The sequence below is a fragment of the Microcaecilia unicolor genome, chromosome 13 (genome assembly GCF_901765095.1).
Source record: "Microcaecilia unicolor chromosome 13, aMicUni1.1, whole genome shotgun sequence".
NCBI classification, from domain to species: Eukaryota; Metazoa; Chordata; class Amphibia; order Gymnophiona; family Siphonopidae; genus Microcaecilia; species Microcaecilia unicolor.
The window spans coordinates 103132923-103150480 of record NC_044043.1 but is presented as its reverse complement, the minus strand read 5'-3'; the positions used below and the strand labels follow the sequence as shown (position 1 = coordinate 103150480).

General features: G+C 42.9%; 1 protein-coding gene across 10 annotated transcripts in view; it reads left to right on the top strand.

Annotated features, from left to right (window-relative positions):
* Positions 1 to 17558, top strand: part of ARHGEF10L (Rho guanine nucleotide exchange factor 10 like) — a 180010-nt gene that overhangs the window by 75507 nt on the left and 86945 nt on the right. For 9 of the 10 annotated variants that reach the window (XM_030222304.1, XM_030222303.1, XM_030222307.1 and 6 more), the window contains 4 exons: positions 5806 to 5883; positions 7075 to 7254; positions 8834 to 8950; positions 13276 to 13368. In XM_030222304.1, coding sequence (XP_030078164.1) covers positions 5806 to 5883; positions 7075 to 7254; positions 8834 to 8950; positions 13276 to 13368 — 468 coding nt within the window. The remainder of the gene's footprint in view (positions 1 to 5805; positions 5884 to 7074; positions 7255 to 8833; positions 8951 to 13275; positions 13369 to 17558) is intronic. The other variant, XM_030222305.1, reaches the window with a different exon arrangement.

Genomic DNA, 17558 nt, shown 5'->3' with positions numbered 1-17558 from the left:
TTTGGATACTTCATTACTTTCCAACTGTCATCCAGTAGCGAATCTGCATTACGCGATAAGGTAAAAAGTCAGAGAAAAGGAGCAGTGGGCCTACCAGAGGAAAATGCAGGATATGTATTCAATTCACATTTTATTCATAGCATTCAAAGTTCAACTTTATTCAGAAATCTGAAATGTTTGGGCTGGCACCTGAATCAGGGGTACTTAACACAGAAACATGACGGCAGATAAAGGACAAATGGCCCACCCAATCTGCCCATCCTCCATAACCACTAACTTTTCCTTTTCCTAAGGGATTCCACGTGCTTGTCCCACACTTTCTTAAACTCTGACACAGTTCTCATCTCTACAACCTCCACCAAGAGGCCATTCCACGCTACCAGCACCCTTTCCGTGAACGAATACTTTTTTTAGATTCCTCCTAAGCCTATTTCCTCTTACCTTCATCATATGCCTCTTCATTCAAGAGTTTTCCTCCATTTGAAAAAGGCTCACTTCCTGTAGATTAATGCCCCTGAGATGACCAAGACCGCTTACCAGTGTTGTAGCTGCCCTCTGGACTGACTCCATCCTGTTTATACCTTTCCATAGGTGCGGTCTCCAGAATGGGGTCCCGCCAGAGACTTATACAAGGGCACCATCATCTCTTTGTTCCTGCTGGTCATCCCTCTTCTTATGCACCCAAGCATCCTTCTGGGTATGACCGTTGCATTTTCTACTTGTTTGGAAACTTTAAGGTCATCAGACACAATCACCCCCAAATCCTGCTCTTCCCTTGTACACAGAAGCACTTCACCCCCTATATTGTACCGTTCCCTCAGACTCTTGTGACCCAAGTGCATGACCCTGCATTTTTTAGCATTAAATCCCATCAGAAGGCGGGACTAAGGGCACGAACGAACTCATCGAAGCAAACAGGAAAGGCTGGAGACGGGCAGCAGGGCTTTAAATAATGCGCGCTTCAACGGAGAGGTAATAAAAAAGATGGATGGGAGCCGGAGGGGACGGTGGGGGCGAAGGACAATCGCTGGACATGTTTGGGAGCGGGAGGGGAGGTAAGCATGGCCTTTGATGGCGCCCTCCTGCCATGCTTACCTCCCATAATGGAGCCGGCTCGCAAGAGCTGTCAAAATTTAGCAAGCGGTTCTTGCGAGTCGGACCGAGCCGGCTCCAGCACACCACTGCTCTGGGGTGTCTACTCTGTTGCAAAGTTTGGTATCATCCGCAAAGAGACATACTTTATCAGACAGCCCTTCCGCAATATCACTGACAAAGATGTTAAAAAACGCCGGCCCTAGGACCGATTCCTGCGGTACATCACTGATAACATCCCTATCTTCAGAGCAAGCTCCATTCACCACTACCCTCTGTCTCTTTCCGTTCAACCAATTTTTAGCCCAGTCAGTTACTCTAGGTCCCATACCGAGCGTACTCAGTTTATTTATGAGTCGCCTGTGCGGAACCGTGTCAAAGGCTTTGCTGAAATCTAAGTACACCACATCTAGCGCCCCTTCCACGTCCAACTGTTTGGTTACCCAGTCAAAGAAATCATTCAGATTTGTCTGATATGACCTGCCTTTAGTTAAGCCATGCTGCCTTGGGTCCTGCAGTCCATTCGATTCAAGAAACCTCACAATCCTCTGCTTTAGAAGCATTTCCATTAGTTTACTCGCCACCAAGTTCAGACTGACCGGTCTGTAATTTCCACCCTCCTCCTTACTTCCACTCTTGTGCAGAGGGACCACATCCACCCTTTTTCAGTCGTCCGGGGACCACTCTGGACTCTAAGGAAGCATTGAAGTGGCCAGAGAGTGGAGTTTCCAGAACTTCTTTGATTCACCTCTTAAAGAAAACCAGTGAATACAAATGTCTCAAATTTAAAAACAAATATCAATTACAAAAAAGGAACAAATAAAGCATAAAAAACATAAAAAGAACATATAAACAAGAACATATAAAATTCCTGCCTGGAGTAACAAACTCATACGAATCTATCCAGTAGACAGATAAAGAGATACTTTACAAAAAAAATCACGAGAACCTTAAAAAATGGTGGTGCATATTAAGGGTTAAAAAAATTTGTATGAAACAACAAAATCTAATAACATTTTATACATTCCTGCCCTCTCTAAAACTCCTTGGAAGAGCTGTTTTGCTTATTTATTTATATCAAAATAGCCTTCTATATGTTCTGTTGATTGCCAGCTCTGTGTTAAGAGTTTTTTGGTTTGATATTTTACATATTGACAGCTGTCCTATAAATGTCAGTTATATAATTCTTTGGGGATGCTGTCTTTTTTTTTTGTTACATTTGTACCCTGCGCTTTCCCACTCATGGCAGGCTCAATGCGGCAGGCAATGGAGGGTTAAGTGACTTGCCCAGAGTCACAAGGAGCTGTCTGTGCTGAGAATTGAACTCAGTTCCTCAGGACCAAAGTCCACCACCCTAACCACTAGGCCACTCCTCCACTCTTTTAAAATTCTGATTATTTTTAATTAATTTTTGTTGCTTGATTTGAAACCTTTGCGTAAGTTCTGTATTTGGCAAAGGGTTATCTTATAAGCAGACATTGCTCTGTAGCTGTCACTCCAGGCAGGAGTTTTAAATATTCTTTTTTATATGATCATTTTAAACGTTTTTACTGTGTTATCTGTTCCCTTTTTGTAGTTGATATTTATTGGTTTTTAAATTTGAGATCTTTGTTTGCTTGTTTTATTTAATCCTTTTGAAGTGTTCTGATGACGGTTATGAATGAAATTTGAATTGAATACATATCCTGAATTTCCCTTTTGTGGGCCCACTACTTCTTTTTTTTCTGACTTTGTACTCTGTAGTGGACAGCCTCCTTTCTGTTTCTATTTCTGTGAGTTGTCGTCTGCCGTTGTTTAGTATCTTATTAGGAAATACATCTAACTAGTCATTGCTGGCTTTTCTTGACAGTGGTTGGAAAAGCGCAGGTCACTCAGAGACCAGTTTGCTAAAGGTTCTCTCACTTTGGGTGAGGAGAGGATGTCATAAAACCTGACTGCATTTAGGGGACCTTTTACCATCCACCGGTCCAGGGCTACTGCAGGAGGTCTTCAGGTAGTTCTCACCCCCAGTGGCAAATGGCGCTAGAAAAATAGTTTCTGTTTTTGTAGCGCCAATGGTTACCTGGTGGAAATCAATGCTGCCCGATTACCACCAAGTTAGCATGGAAGCCCTTACCGCCACCTCTATGGGTGCTGGTGGTAAGTGCTCCCCCCCCCCCCCCCCGAAATGGCTATGCAACAAATGGTTTACTTACTGCACAACAATTTCTTTTTGTGATAAAAGATAGCTATTTACCTGCTGTGGTAAAAGGGGGCCTTGATGGGTGTGAAAATATGCACTGATGCTAGCGTAGGCCCCCTTTACCACAGCTTAGTTAAAGGCAGGGGCGTATCTGCGTGGGGCCACAGGGGCCTGGGCCCCCGCAGATTTCGCCCTGGCCCCCCTCCCCGCCGTCAACCCTCCCCCGCTGCTTACCTTTGCTGGCGGGGGGCCCCAACCCCCGCCAGCCGAGGTCCGACCCGCAATCTCCATATTTTGTCTTCCTCTGTGGCCATGTGCTTCAAGGAAGTAACGCTGCAGTGCTGATTGGTTGAATCCAGTTCGGCGTCTGACGTCGCAGCGACGTCAGACGCCGAACTGGATTCAACCAATCAGCACTGCAGCGTTACTTCCTTGAAGCACATGGCCACGGAGGAAGACGAAATATGGAGATTGCGGTTCGGACCTCGGCTGGCGGGGGTTGGGGCCCCCCCCCCGCCAGCAAAAGTAAGCAACGGGGGAGGGTTGACGGTGGGGAGGGGGTGGAGAGAGGCGGCGGGGGGGGGGGGGAGGGAGGCAAAAATGTGCCCCCCCTCTCTGGCCCCCCCTACCGCCGGATTCCAGATACGCCCCTGGTTAAAGGACACCTTAGGTCATGTTTGCTTGCAGAAAATGGTCTTGTACATAGTTATAGACATTTAAGAAATTAGAGAGAAACATAGAAAACGACAGCAGACAATGACCATCAGGTTTATTTTCGAAAGTGATCGCTGGGCATCTTCCGACATAAATCGGGAGGTGGCTGGTGATCTCTCAAAAGCAGCGAAATCGGTATAATCAAAAGCTGCTTTTTTGACACCATCGCCGCTTTCCCGTCGCCGAGCCGGCGAAAGTTCAAGGGGGCGTGTCAGTGGCGTAACAAAGGCGGGACATTGGCGGGCATGGCGTGGCTACCAGATGGCTGGCTTTTGCGGATAATAGAAAAAAAAGCGGCGTTAATCAGTATTTCACCGGGTTTACTTGTTCCTTTTATTTTCACAACCAAGCCTCAAAAAGGTGCCCCAACTCACCAGATGACCACCAGAGGAAATGGGGGATGACCTCCCCATACTCCCCCAGTGGTCACCAACCCCCTCCCTCACTAAAAAAAATAAAAACCTTTTTTCCCCAGCCTGTATGCCAGCCTCAAATGTCATATCTAGCTCCCTGACAGCAGTATGCAAGTCCTGGAACAGTTTTTAATGGGTGCAGTGCAATTCAGGCAGGCAGACACAAGTCCATCCCCCCTCCTACCTGTTACACTTGCGGTGCTAAGTGTTGATCCCTCCAAACCCCCCTCCCCCCAAAACCCACTGTACCCACATGTAGGTGCCCCCCTTCACCCATAAGGGCTATGGTAATGGTGTAGAGTTGTGGGGAGTGGGTTTGGGGGGATTTGGGGGGCTCAGCACCCCAAGGTAAGGGAGCTGTGCACCTGGGAGCTATTTGTATATATTTTTTTTAATTTTTAGAAGTGGCCCCTAGGGTGCCCGGTTGGTGTCCTGGCATGTGAGGGGGAACCAGTGCACTAGAAATGCTGGCTCCTCCCACGAGCAAATGCCTTGGATTAAGCTGGGGTTGAGATGGCCACTTTTAGTTTCCATTATCGCTGAAAAACAAAACCGGCCATCTCAAACCCGGCGAACTGTGGCATTTGGCCGGGCCAAACCGTATTATCGAAAGAAAAGATGGCCGGCCATCTTTTTTGATAATACGGTTCGGCCAGCTGTTTGTGGCACTGCCAAAATAGATCGCCGGCAATCTATTTCGCTGACGCCGTTCGATTATTCCCCTCCATATGACCCATCTAAGCTGTTCATCCACACCAACTGCTAAGCTCTACAATCCCTTCTTCTCTCTTACAGATCCTCTGTGCTGATCACATAGCTACTGTTTTATAATTTACCAGCACAGATGTTGAAGCCCCAAAATGTTTTAAATTCAAAAACATATGATTAAAAATACCTATAGCTGACTTGCAGGAGCAACACTTAACTAGATTCATGCCGAGTCAATTTTGACATCTTATAATAAGTCCATAATTCAACTTAGAACAAAGATTGGAATGCTGAGGCTGACAAAGAAGGCCCTACAAACCCTAACCCCAAATTTTCCACATACCAACTTTAGAAAAACGTTTCCCCCCGAACCATAGCTCCAGATGTTACACTGCTTTTAGACAGCTTTGAAGATTAGAAAGTTCTCAGGATACGGATGAAACCATGGCCACTAAAAGACTGTCGTCTGTGTAACGTATTTGCCATTGTTCTATTTAAGCATTCGCTCAACATATCTGTGAATGTATTATAGGACTACGTCATACATGTCCATTGGTGATATTTCATTGGCAGGAATTATAGAGCAACTAATACAACCAGAGGATGAAACGCTGTTTCCATTGAGGCTGTGGAGATTGAGAAATGAGATGTCCTGCTTTATTCATTATTTTCACACTGGTTCTTTCTGGATCGTAGGTAGTGCGACGTCATATCATGGGTTCCATTGTGCAGAGTGAGAACAGCTATTTTGAGTCCTTGAAGCGGATTCTGCAGGTGAGTAGGAAGATGATCGTTTCCATGGAGTTCGTCACAGATGGGCCACAACTACAAGACTTCAGATTCCATTGGAGAATAGTGTAATAGTTAGGAGAGGGTCTACGGAGCCCAGGAATTTCCCTATTGTGGACTGCGTGTGCAGTGCTACTGGATGTCCTTTCTTTGCCGATTCACCTTCTGGGTTTGGATTTTATATATTATTTAAATTAAATAGGCATTCCTGTGCTGCTTTTAGGAGACATTGCACTCTGTCCAAGGTGGAGTACAGTCTACAACGTGTACAAGTAATCTGCTTCTTCACCTTAAAAAACCATAACTCAAAGCAAGTTACATGAGGTACTGTGGGTATTTTTCTGTTCCAAGAGGGCTTAGAATTTGTTTTATGTCTGGGATGCTGGAGGGTGAAGTGACCTGCTCAAAGTCACAAGGAGTGTTGGTGAAAGAAGTTGAATTATGGTGTGGGCTTCTCTGGTTCTCAACTCTAATCACTGGTTTGATTTATTGAGCTGGTAATAAAACTGAACTAAGGTTTGTTAAACATTTTGTCCTGTCAGATTCACTAGAATCTGCTGGGGCTTGGATTACACATCCATGAGCCTTCATTTGCAACTGGCCAGGGGTATTCTCCCAACTCATTTAGTCCAGTCTTTGCAGTGACCGATTTAGTTGTAGGCTGTGCACTAATGCACCTTGTAGAACAGGAGTGGGCAGCCACGGTCCTCAAGTGACACAGCGCTGTCGGGTTTTCAAGATTTCCACAATGAGTATATATGATATGTATTTACATGTGCTACTTCTATTGTATACAAATAGATTTCATGCATATTCTTTGTAGAAATCTTGAGAACCCAACAGGGTTGTGGCCCTCAAGGACTGTGGTTGCCCATCCCTGCTCTAGAACAATATAATAGTGGACACTAAGTTTATCCACTAGGTGTCACTATTTTAGTCCCATCAAGGACTCTGAACACTGCCTCCAGAGCAGGTGCAGAAAATGACAGTATTGACACTGAGCCGCCAGGTCAACCCTTTTCTGATAATGTTATCTCATTGTAGAAGACAGTTAGATGCTGTCACCTGGCCAGCACATCATTGACTTATTTCTACATTTTCATTAGTGTGTGTCACAGGGGTTAGGGACAGTGAAGGTGAGAACTGGGAATTATCAGATTTTCTTTTCCTATGCAGGACTATCGGAATCCACTTATGGAGATGGAGCCCAAGGTGCTAAGTCAGAGGAAGTGCCATTTGATTTTCTTGCACTTGAAGGAGATCCTGCAATGTCACTCTATCTTCCACATCGCCCTTTCTTCTCGAGTGGCTGAATGGGACACTGTTGAGAAAATTGGAGATATCTTTGTGGCTTCGGTAAGAGACATGAAAGGAGCAGCCTCAAACACTACAGTTTGTTCAAATAGCAACAGGGCATGTTTTGGGCAGGACTAGGGAGGGCCCAAAAACAGGATGTCCAACAGTGATAATCTAACAAGAAGAAGAAAAGGGCCGATATTCAAACCGTGGAGACTGGCTAACTCCCTCGGTCGGTGCTGAGCCCGGATATTCATTGCCGGGACGTTAGGCGTTAAAAGCAGCCTCAAAAAGATGAACTTTTAGTCTAGTTTTAAAGATCGCCAGAGATGGAGCTTGACGTACTTGTCAGGAAGTCTATTCCAGGCGTATGGTGCAGCAAGATAAAAGGAACGGCATTGAATATCTGGTTTATTTTTGGCTGGTTTGAAAATACCCAGCTAAGTCGATATTCAGACTTAGCCGGTTATCTTTAAAATGGCCAAAGATATCCCACATTTTCAGGTGACTAAATATGACTGCTAAACCAGCTTTAAAAATTGGCAGATAGCCAGTTATATCGTGTGATATAACTGGCTATCTGCTAGCCATTAACCGGGGATATTCAGTGGGGATAGCCGGTTATCATCTGCTTAATATCGGTGGATAGCTGGTTAAGCCCTGTTTAATCGGAGAGCAGCTGTTCTGGTTGGTTAAATAGTTACCAGAAAAGGGGGGCAAGACGTGGATATAGGACATCCAAAGTTAGACTTGTTTCAGTCACGTCCAGGGTAAAAAATGTTCTCTGATTGAGCAGCTGACCACTGCAGGGATTAATGCATGACCCCTCCGTAATTCCCCAGTTCTTACTGTTCCCCTCCCTCTCCCCTGAAAGTGAAACTAGAAAGGAAAACCAAGCTCTGTGACAGCCACAGGTATTTCGGGCACTCTGACCAAAGCAGGAATAGGGATTTCCCCGGACATGTCCTCTTTTTCAGGGGACTGTTAGGGGTCCAGATGGATTTTTCCAGCCTGCCCATTTGTCTGCGTTTCTGGGCTAACGGGTGGATACAGCACTATCCCACAGAAAAGTGTCCTTATGAAGATTTGTAACATGTCTGAGTTAGCTGCAATGTGCTGTGTCACGAGTGTAGTTTTGGTGTGGCAGCTAATGTGGTATTTTGTAGCTCTTTAAGGTACTTTCATAGCAAGGCATCTATAAGGTTATGTCAGCGCGTATATGCCTGTATCTTATAGGCTCCTGCAATGATTGACACCTCTGTGGAAGGCGGAAAAGTGTCCATGTCAAGTACTTTCATTTTTGATAAATTACGTCTATGTACTGCAGCTCTGCCCAAACTATGCCCCTGGGACACCTGTGTAATAATTGTGTAAAAGAGATGCAACCTTTCATTGTACCTGCTTGTAATGCTTGGACACCTCTACACTCTTTCGAATAACCATTTTCTGTGTGTGTGAAGCCTGCTTTATAGAGAGAAATTCTTTACAAAATTATTTTCTTTGTTCTGCTTCTTGGCACTCAAGATGGATTTGCAATTGAGAAACACGTTCCTTTGGTGGAATCTTTTTCTCTTGCACTTTTCTCAAGTTGGGAATGCACCATCAACTGCTGAGTATCTGTCTATCCTTCAACTTCTAGTTCTCCAAATCAATGGTGCTGGATGTGTACAGTGACTACGTGAATAACTTTACGAATGCCATGACGCTGATCAAGAAGGGCTGCCTCAGCAAGCCGTCCTTCCTGGACTTCCTAAAGGTTGGTTCCACAATACTTCTAGTGGTACCTCTGTCTTTATGGACTCTACCAGATGTGTGTGTGTGTGTGGGGGGGGGGGGAGGGTTTCAACCCATAAATATCTCATGCCAACTCTTAAGCAAGAAAGTCCAGCAGCCGTCAGCTCAAAACACATGAATTGGTTTCCAGCAGTGCATGTCTGAAAGCTAATCTCTACTGAGTTATAAATTTTTGTCTTTTTTGGTTTATTTTATCTGTATTTACTTTTTTTCTGGTTTACTATAGAGATTCCTAAATCTATATTATTCACTAAAGAAAAAACAACAACAATCTCCCCCCCCCCCTTTCCTCCCACTGGTTGAACTGCTTAGCACTAAAACTATTTAATTTGTTCTGCTGTCTTACTTTCACTTCCACCCTTTCCCTCACCCACCCAACCCATTCCTGGGATGATGGAGAAATTAACGTGCACTGTGACAGTACAATGCCAACCATCTTTCTGGGTAGACTCGAAGGGCTGCGTTGGTCTTCCTCTGCCATTATTTACACACTTAGGGGTAGTTATCAACATGAGTGGCCTGGTGGTTAGGGTGGTGGACTTTGGTCCTGGGGGAACTGAGTTCGATTCCCACTTCAGGCACAGGCAGCTCCTTGTGACTCTGGGCAAGTCACTTAACCCTCCATTGCCCCATGTAAGCCGCATTGAGCCTGCCATGAGTGGGAAAGCGCAGGGTACAAATGTAACAAAAATAAAATAGATACTATTGGAGATTCTACATGGAATGTTGCTACTATTGGAGATTCTACATGGAATGTTGCTACTATTGGAGATACTACATGGAATGTTGCTACTATTGGAGATTCTACATGGAATGTTGCTATTCCACTAGCAACATTCCATGTAGAAGGCTGCGCAGGCTTCTGTTTCTGTGAGTGCAGGACGTCAGACTCACAGAAGCAGAAGCCTGCGCGGCCACATTGGTGATCTGCAAGGGCCGACTTCTATATGGAATGTTGCTAGTGGAATAGCAACATTCCATGTAGAATCTCCAATAGTAGCAACAGTGGAGGAGTGGCCTAGTGGTTAGGGTGGTGGACTTTGGTCCTGGGGAACTGAGGAACTGAGTTTGATTCCCACTTCAGGCATAGGCAGCTCCTTGTGACTCTGGGCAAGTCACTTAACCCTCCATTGCCCCATGAAAGCCACATTGAGCCTGCCATGAGTGGGAAAGTGCAGGGTACAAATGTAACAAAAATAAAATTAAGATGGGATATTTTATCACTAATTCATGCTCATTTTATGTAATGAGACCTAGTTACTAATAACCCAGATTAACAGTAGTCCACATTGATAACTCTTCTCCCCCAAATTACTTAAAATTTCAATTGGTTTTATTACACTTGATTATAATTATCTTACATGAAACCAAACTATCAAGACACATTTTATTGAATGCAGTAACTGTGGTGTATTAATCTTAAGCAGACCTTTCGGAAGCTTAGAGCTTATTCTATCTATGTACAGCTCTCTGCAAAAAAAAAAAAAAAAAAAAAAAGAGAATGAATTAGCTCAGAGGAGCTAGCTGCAATTTAAGGAAACCTTTCCACCAATAACCATCCTACTACTTTACCACCACTCCCACAAAGAGTAAACCCAATAAAAAAATGTCCCTGTCATTTTGGTTGCCACAGGCTTCATTAAAAGGAATTTTCAAGCACATGTGGATAGATTACCTATATATATTACATCCTATGAACTCCAGAAAGAAGCTGTCATTTGGCACAGTCAAGTCCTGTAGTGAATGCTTGCAGTAAATTTGAGAGATTGAGATAATACTCCACATATCCTGGTGTAGGAGTGAGGTTCATTACTGTCATGGTATGCACAGAGTTAATAAACCGTGTATTAGCTTGCATATATGTTCATTTTGCACAGTAAATTAAGAACTTTTCCTTAGTGTACTTCAGTTTTATGCATACAATTTTTTTAGCACTAAGTTTGAGTTGAGATCAGTCTGTAAGGTTAAATGTTTGGAGTATTTATTAATTTTATAAATATTCGTGTATTTATATGTCTCCACTTTTTAGATTGGTTTATTTTTATCCTTTTGAATATATGTTTATGAGTTACTGGCTAATATTCACCAGGCTGAATAGTATACAGCACGATATATTTGCCTGTATATCTGTTTTTATTTAATTGTGTATTTTTAATATTTTTTATAATGATAGTGATGCATAACTATTCAATTTCAGTTTTTAGCGCTCATTTTGTATTTTAACTGTGTCATTGCTTATGTTTGCTCCTGGATGCCTCAAAATCTAGAGGAACACTCTATCGTTGATAATATCAACATAAGGAGGTCCTCTAAATCATCATAGGCAAAAACCTCTTCTAAATATGGCTAATATGCTCAAAATACTTTTCCAAAAATATACCGTGTGAAAATTCACTAATCGGTTACTTATCTTTTTGTATAACAGTCAACAGACACCATCCACGGCCCAACTCCGGCCAAAGTTTCGAAATACTGCCTCAGGGTCCGTGGTGTTTGACTGAAAAAGATCTGAAAAAAGAAAGAGAAAAGAAAAACATACATCAGTGCAGTCCTCCCGAACTTACAGAGCTCAAAAGCACTTCATCTGCTCTTACAAGGCACAGTCTCTATCTGGACTCGTTTGCCAAGTGATCACAAGATGGCTGTGGTTTTTTTATAACCTGACGTCAGACGCTCTCTGGAGTTTTCAGTGAGAGCGTCTGACGTCAGCTTATAAAAAACCGCAGCCATCTTGTGATCACTTGGCAAACGAGTCCAGATAGAGATCGTGCCTTGTAAGAGCAGATGAAGTGCTTTTGAGCTCTGTAAGTTCGGGAGGACTGCACTGATGTATGTTTTTCTTTTCTCTTTCTTTTTTCAGATCTTTTTCAGTCAAACACCACGGACCCTGAGGCAGTATTTCGAAACTTTGGCCGGAGTTGGGCCGTGGATGGTGTCTGTTGACTGTTATACAAAAAGATAAGTAACCGATTAGTGAATTTTCACACGGTATATTTTTGGAAAAGTATTTTGAGCATATTAGCCATATTTAGAAGAGGTTTTTGCCTATGATGATTTAGAGGACCTCCTTATGTTGATATTATCAACGATAGAGTGTTCCTCTAGATTTTGAGGCTTTTCCTCTAATTATAATTACATACATCGATTATTAGTGGATATTGAATATAGCTGATTTTTATTTCATATACTTTTTGCATATCCTTGCTTGCTCTTTATGATGTTTCAGATTTTGCTCCTGGATGGCCTGAATGTTCTCTTGTCTCTTCAAGACTGTCTCTTAGAACCCACCATAGAGCCCTCTATGTGCTGCATAGAGTACAGACTGTCTGAGTGTACACTTCTCCCTGTCTCCATCCTTTGCCCCCCAACCCTCTTAATCAACTACATGAAGGATCTCAGTTAATGACTGGAGCTATGATTACGTTCCAGGCAGAAGATAGAACAATTGCTCATTCCTGCCCACCCTGCCCTCTAGTCAACAGAAGGTTTTGTGTGTTCCTGCATCAGGTGAAAATAGAAAGGAGATTAGACAGTCACTTGCCTTTTTGGTAATAGTTCAGCCATGGTGGAATTTGTTTCCATATCATGTTTGCGACAAGCAAGGGACCATGAATGATTGAAGACACATTTATTAGGGCTCTGTTCATAATGGGTAGAAAGCAAAGAACAGCAGTAGAAATGATGATGGATGAAGATCAGTGTAGACCATCTAATCAGCCCAGTAAGGCAGCTAGATCTGTACCCGGCCTCTCCTTGTGGGTTAACCCCGCCATGCATTTGCTAAGAATTATACCTGCTGCTCCTTGCAAGTTACCCCCCCCCCCAAAATACCTTCTTTAAGTCATTTAATAACTTCCTTACTGAATTGTATTTCATATTATAAGTTATGTTGCTTGATGCTCATTCATTTTATGTGTTTTAATTTGTGTAAGTTTTATATATTTTCTGGGTGTACTTGAGTTAGAAGTTTAATAAACTGAAATGAAATTAATTAATTCTGCCTGTTACTCCTCTCGCTCTTACAGTAGGAACCCTTGAATTTGAGTTGATCTTTCCCTTCATTTTTTTGAAATATCAGATTCTCTTACTAGACCAAAGGTTGGGTAGTTTTCACACTTTTCCCTGACAGACATTACCAATCACTTTCTACTTTTATGTAACCTCTCTCTGGCAGCTTCTCTTTGCACCAGACTAGAGCGATAGCCAGAAATGGCCCTGTCTCCTAACACCCCCTCCCGGACTCTAACAGACCTTCTCTCTCTCTCTCTCTCTCTTTGTGTTTGACAGAAGAAGCAGGTAGCCAGTGCAGATAGAGTCACGCTCTATGGACTGATGGTGAAACCCATCCAGAGATTTCCGCAGTTCATCCTCCTGCTGCAGGTAAACTATGCTGAGTCGTCGCTGGTGAGCAAGGATCGTGGACTGGGGTTTTCTGCTGCTTCTTGCATTTTATCATATGCTGATTGCTGCGCAGTCACAAATGAGACAGTACATAGAGGAAATGTAGGAAGGATTGGTCCCATGCCTAGTTAAGCAGCTGTCATATTAACTGGCTTCAGTTGCCAAGTGAGCTTGTTGGCATTTTATTGTTGTTGTTCTGTGGCTCTGCAAAACAAATTCCAAAAGGCTGTAAAGGGGCCGTTTCTTTGAATGGGCATTTGGTGAGCTGTTGGGTTGTTGGACAGTTACTTTTCCCCTGTCCTTTCATACCTGTAGTGTAACTGTTACTTGAAAACTTGTGTCTGTATGTCCTTTGATTTTAATGAAATTGTAAACTGCTTTGTTGTTTTTAATAAAATAGCAAGTAACAAACTAAATTAAATTCATCCAGCTGGCAGAGCCACATTAACATAAGCAGACTGTTTGCAGTGCTTTGCTTCTGATTTTGCATGCATTTTTGTTTTGCTTGAAGGTGATTTGTCTTGCAACTTGACACCTTTATAAATCTGGTTTCTCACTGCATAAGTGAGTCGCAAGTTTTTTTTAAAAAGCAGTTGGTTGATTTTTAAGGCATTACACCTTGCACTTCCTTTGCAATTAAGGTTTGCATTGAAGGTATTTTAAGGGAGTTCCAGTCACAGGGTCAGAGCTGTTTGCAAGTGCCTGCTTTGTATTTTGTGAAAAATGTAAACACCCACAAATGGCTGAACTTTGGGTGATGTCCGATATGTTTGATTTCAGGAGAAAGATGAAGGCTGTTCCTTTTGAAAAAGCCTTCTGTGCCCTAAGATAAGATCAAAGTCATAATACGTTGTCATCTGGTTTTATGAGTATGATTATTTCCATGTTACTGTTAGTTTTACTTGGTATTGTATGTATTTGTTGTAACTCTTGTTTGGCTTGAGTTAGAATGATTGTGTGTGTTTTGTGGAATCTGCCAAAGACATTAGAGTGGCAAGATACAAATATATATGTATTAAACTAAAATTTAAATTCCTGAGTTGTGGGATTAATTTTCATGGCTATTTTTATTTATTTATTTTGCTGCATTTATATCCCACATTTTCTCACCTATTTTCAGGCTCAATGTGGCTTACAATATAATACAATCACATTGATGGAATAGAGAATCAGAGTATATATAATAGATAAGTAGCATAGGAATATTATGGCAATCATATTAACGGAGAAGAATTTCAGAATTATTGCTATTAAGGTTCATACGAAAATTATGTTGATTAAGAAGTGGGTAAGTGGATAACAACATAATATAATGATATGGTAGTGGCAGAGTCTATGAGTGATATAACCGGTATGGAAATTGCCTTTCGGAGTCGCTCAGGGAAAAGGAATGTGCAGAGGTTTGCATGACCCTTTCTGAATATCTTTTCAAGCTGTTGAGGATTTTGAAGCAGAATGCGATGAAACCTCGGTACAACCCGGAAAGATTTGGAGCAAAGTGGGCAGGCTCTTCCCCTGGCACCGTGTAGTTATCAAGGATTGTGCACGAACATTAATTACTGATCAATGCAAAGAGGGGCTGAGTGCAGGCGTTAACTTGTGTGGAACACATTACTGCACATTGCATTTAAATGTATGGTAATGAGGCCATTAAGTATTCCAGACAATGCACGGAAAGGAACAGTGGCTGTCGCCATGTGGACATTGTAAAAACTTTTTGTCAGGTCCGGGGCAGCATAGATGGGTTAGTGGAGAAGATTTAATGCCAGTTTTTAGAATTTAACTGCCAGTTGAGTTTAAAAGACTGATGGGAAGTAACAGAGCTTGTCTGCATGTAAGAATAAAAACGAAAGTGCCAGCACAGATTGGCACCTGTTTTTCTGTGTATAAATTCAGCTTTGCAAAAAGAACATAATATAACATAATTTTAGATTTATATCATAAAACTAATACTAACATCATGATTCTATGCTAATCCATTGTTGTCAATTTTTGTTACCCAGTACCTATTTTTGAAAGCGTAACATTTTACGGTGCCTTCAGATCCTGATGCCCAACCCTCAGCTCCATGTTCAAAACCCAAAAGAAAACTCTATACTACAACAAACAGTGAAAAAACCCCAAAACAAAAACAGAACAATCAGCCAAACATATTAAAGAGAAGAACTGTAAGTCTAAGTGAGGAGAGGCTTGCTGACCTGAACATGTATACCCTGGAGGAAAGGAGAAATAGGGGTGATATGATACAGACGTTCAAATATTTGAAAGGTATTAATCCGCAAACGAACCTTTTCCGGAGATGGGAAGGCGGTAGAACGAGAGGACATGAAATGAGATTGAAGGGGGGCAGACTCAAGAAAAATGTCAGGAAGTATTTTTTCACGGAGAGAGTGGTGGATGCTTGGAATGCCCTCCCGCGGGAGGTGGTGGAGATGAAAACGGTAACGGAATTCAAACATGCATGGGATAAATATAAAGGAATCCTGTTTGGAAGGAAGGGATCCTCAGGAGCTTAGCGGAGATTGGATGTCAGAGGTGGGGCTGGTGGTTGGGAGGCGGGGTTAGTGCTGGGCAGACTTATACGGTCTGTGCCCTGAAAAAGACAGATACAAATCAAGGGGCTAGTGGTTGGGAGGCGGGGCTAGTGCTGGGTAGACTTATACGGTCTGTGCCCTGAAAAATACAAATCAAGGGTCTGGTGGTTGGGAGGCGGGGCTAGTGCTGGGAGACTTATACGGTCTGTGCCCTGAAAATGACAGATACAAATCAAGGTAAGGTATACAGAAAAAGTAGCACATATGAGTTATCTTGTTGGGCAGACTGGATGGACCGTGCAGGTCTTTTTCTGCCATCATCTACTATGTTACTATGTGATATTAGTTGTTCCCTCTGCTCAGCCAAATACAACGGAGTCCAGATGAAAGCGGGGTAAACAAAATGCTGCAGGAACAACACAGTGTGTTTCTATGACTGAAACCCCCGCAACGAGAGGCATTAACGAGAGGCATCAACAAAATCACATACATCAGAGTGTCAAAAAGGACAACTGCCAGTTCTAGGTTGAGCCGAAAAAACGTGTGGGGAATAATCCAGGAACCCAAAAAGGTGATCTTGACGATCCCAGTGACAGTTGAAGGCTCAGGAAGTGAGCCCGTAGAGTCCAGATTTAAAGATGCAAAAAATTCCTTGGCCAGACCCGCATCCTTGAAGAATTGATCACCACCCTCATGTGGTATGCACAGTTTTGCAGGGTATAACAAGGAAAACTTGATTTTCTTTTCATAGAGGGTTACACAGAGGGGAGCAGAGGTTTCCTGGTCATGTCTACACATGCAGAATAGTCGTAGAAACATAATATGGTCTTTCCTTCATAAGTCAAAGATTGACCAGAATGGATAGTCATTAATATGGCCTGTTTATTAATTTATTTTTATTATTTATTTAGATTTTGCTCACACCTTTTTCAGTAGTAGCTCAAGGTGAGTTATATTCAGGTACTCTGCATATTTCTCTGTCCCTGGAGGGCTCACAATCTAAGTTTGTACCTGAGGCAATGGAGGGTTAAGTGACTTGCCCAAGATCACAAGAAGCAGCAGTGGGATTTGAACCGGCCACCTCTGGATTGCAAGACCGGTGCTCTAACCACTAGGCCACTCCTCCAGTTTTGTCCATAATTCAAAATCTGCATTATCACATCATGAGATCTATTATTGGATAGATGTGCTCGCTTTACCCGCAAAGGCGCAATTGCGAGATTCAACGTTCCAGAAAGCTTACCGGTTCCGAGTCCTTCAAAGTCTTTAGTAATCCAATGAGTCACAGGTTATTCCAGCGGGAGCGGTTCTCCAAATCATCAACTTTAGCTTCTAGCTCCACCAACCTTTTACTCATCACCTCCGTCAGGCCCACTCCCGCTACCATGCTGTCCTCCATATCACTCACACACTGTTGCAGATGATCTAAATTTAAATGAAATCCATCCAGCCTTTCATGGTCTGCATCCTCCTGGTCATACAGAGCCTGTAGCTTTTTATCGAGTGTGGCTTCCACCTCTGCTGTTACCTCTGCAGTAACTTCCACCGTCCATGTGGAGCTGACTAAGGGACTGAGCGGGGCCTACATGTCTGCCACCTTTCCTTCAGGCACCTTACTCCACTCCATCACCCTCC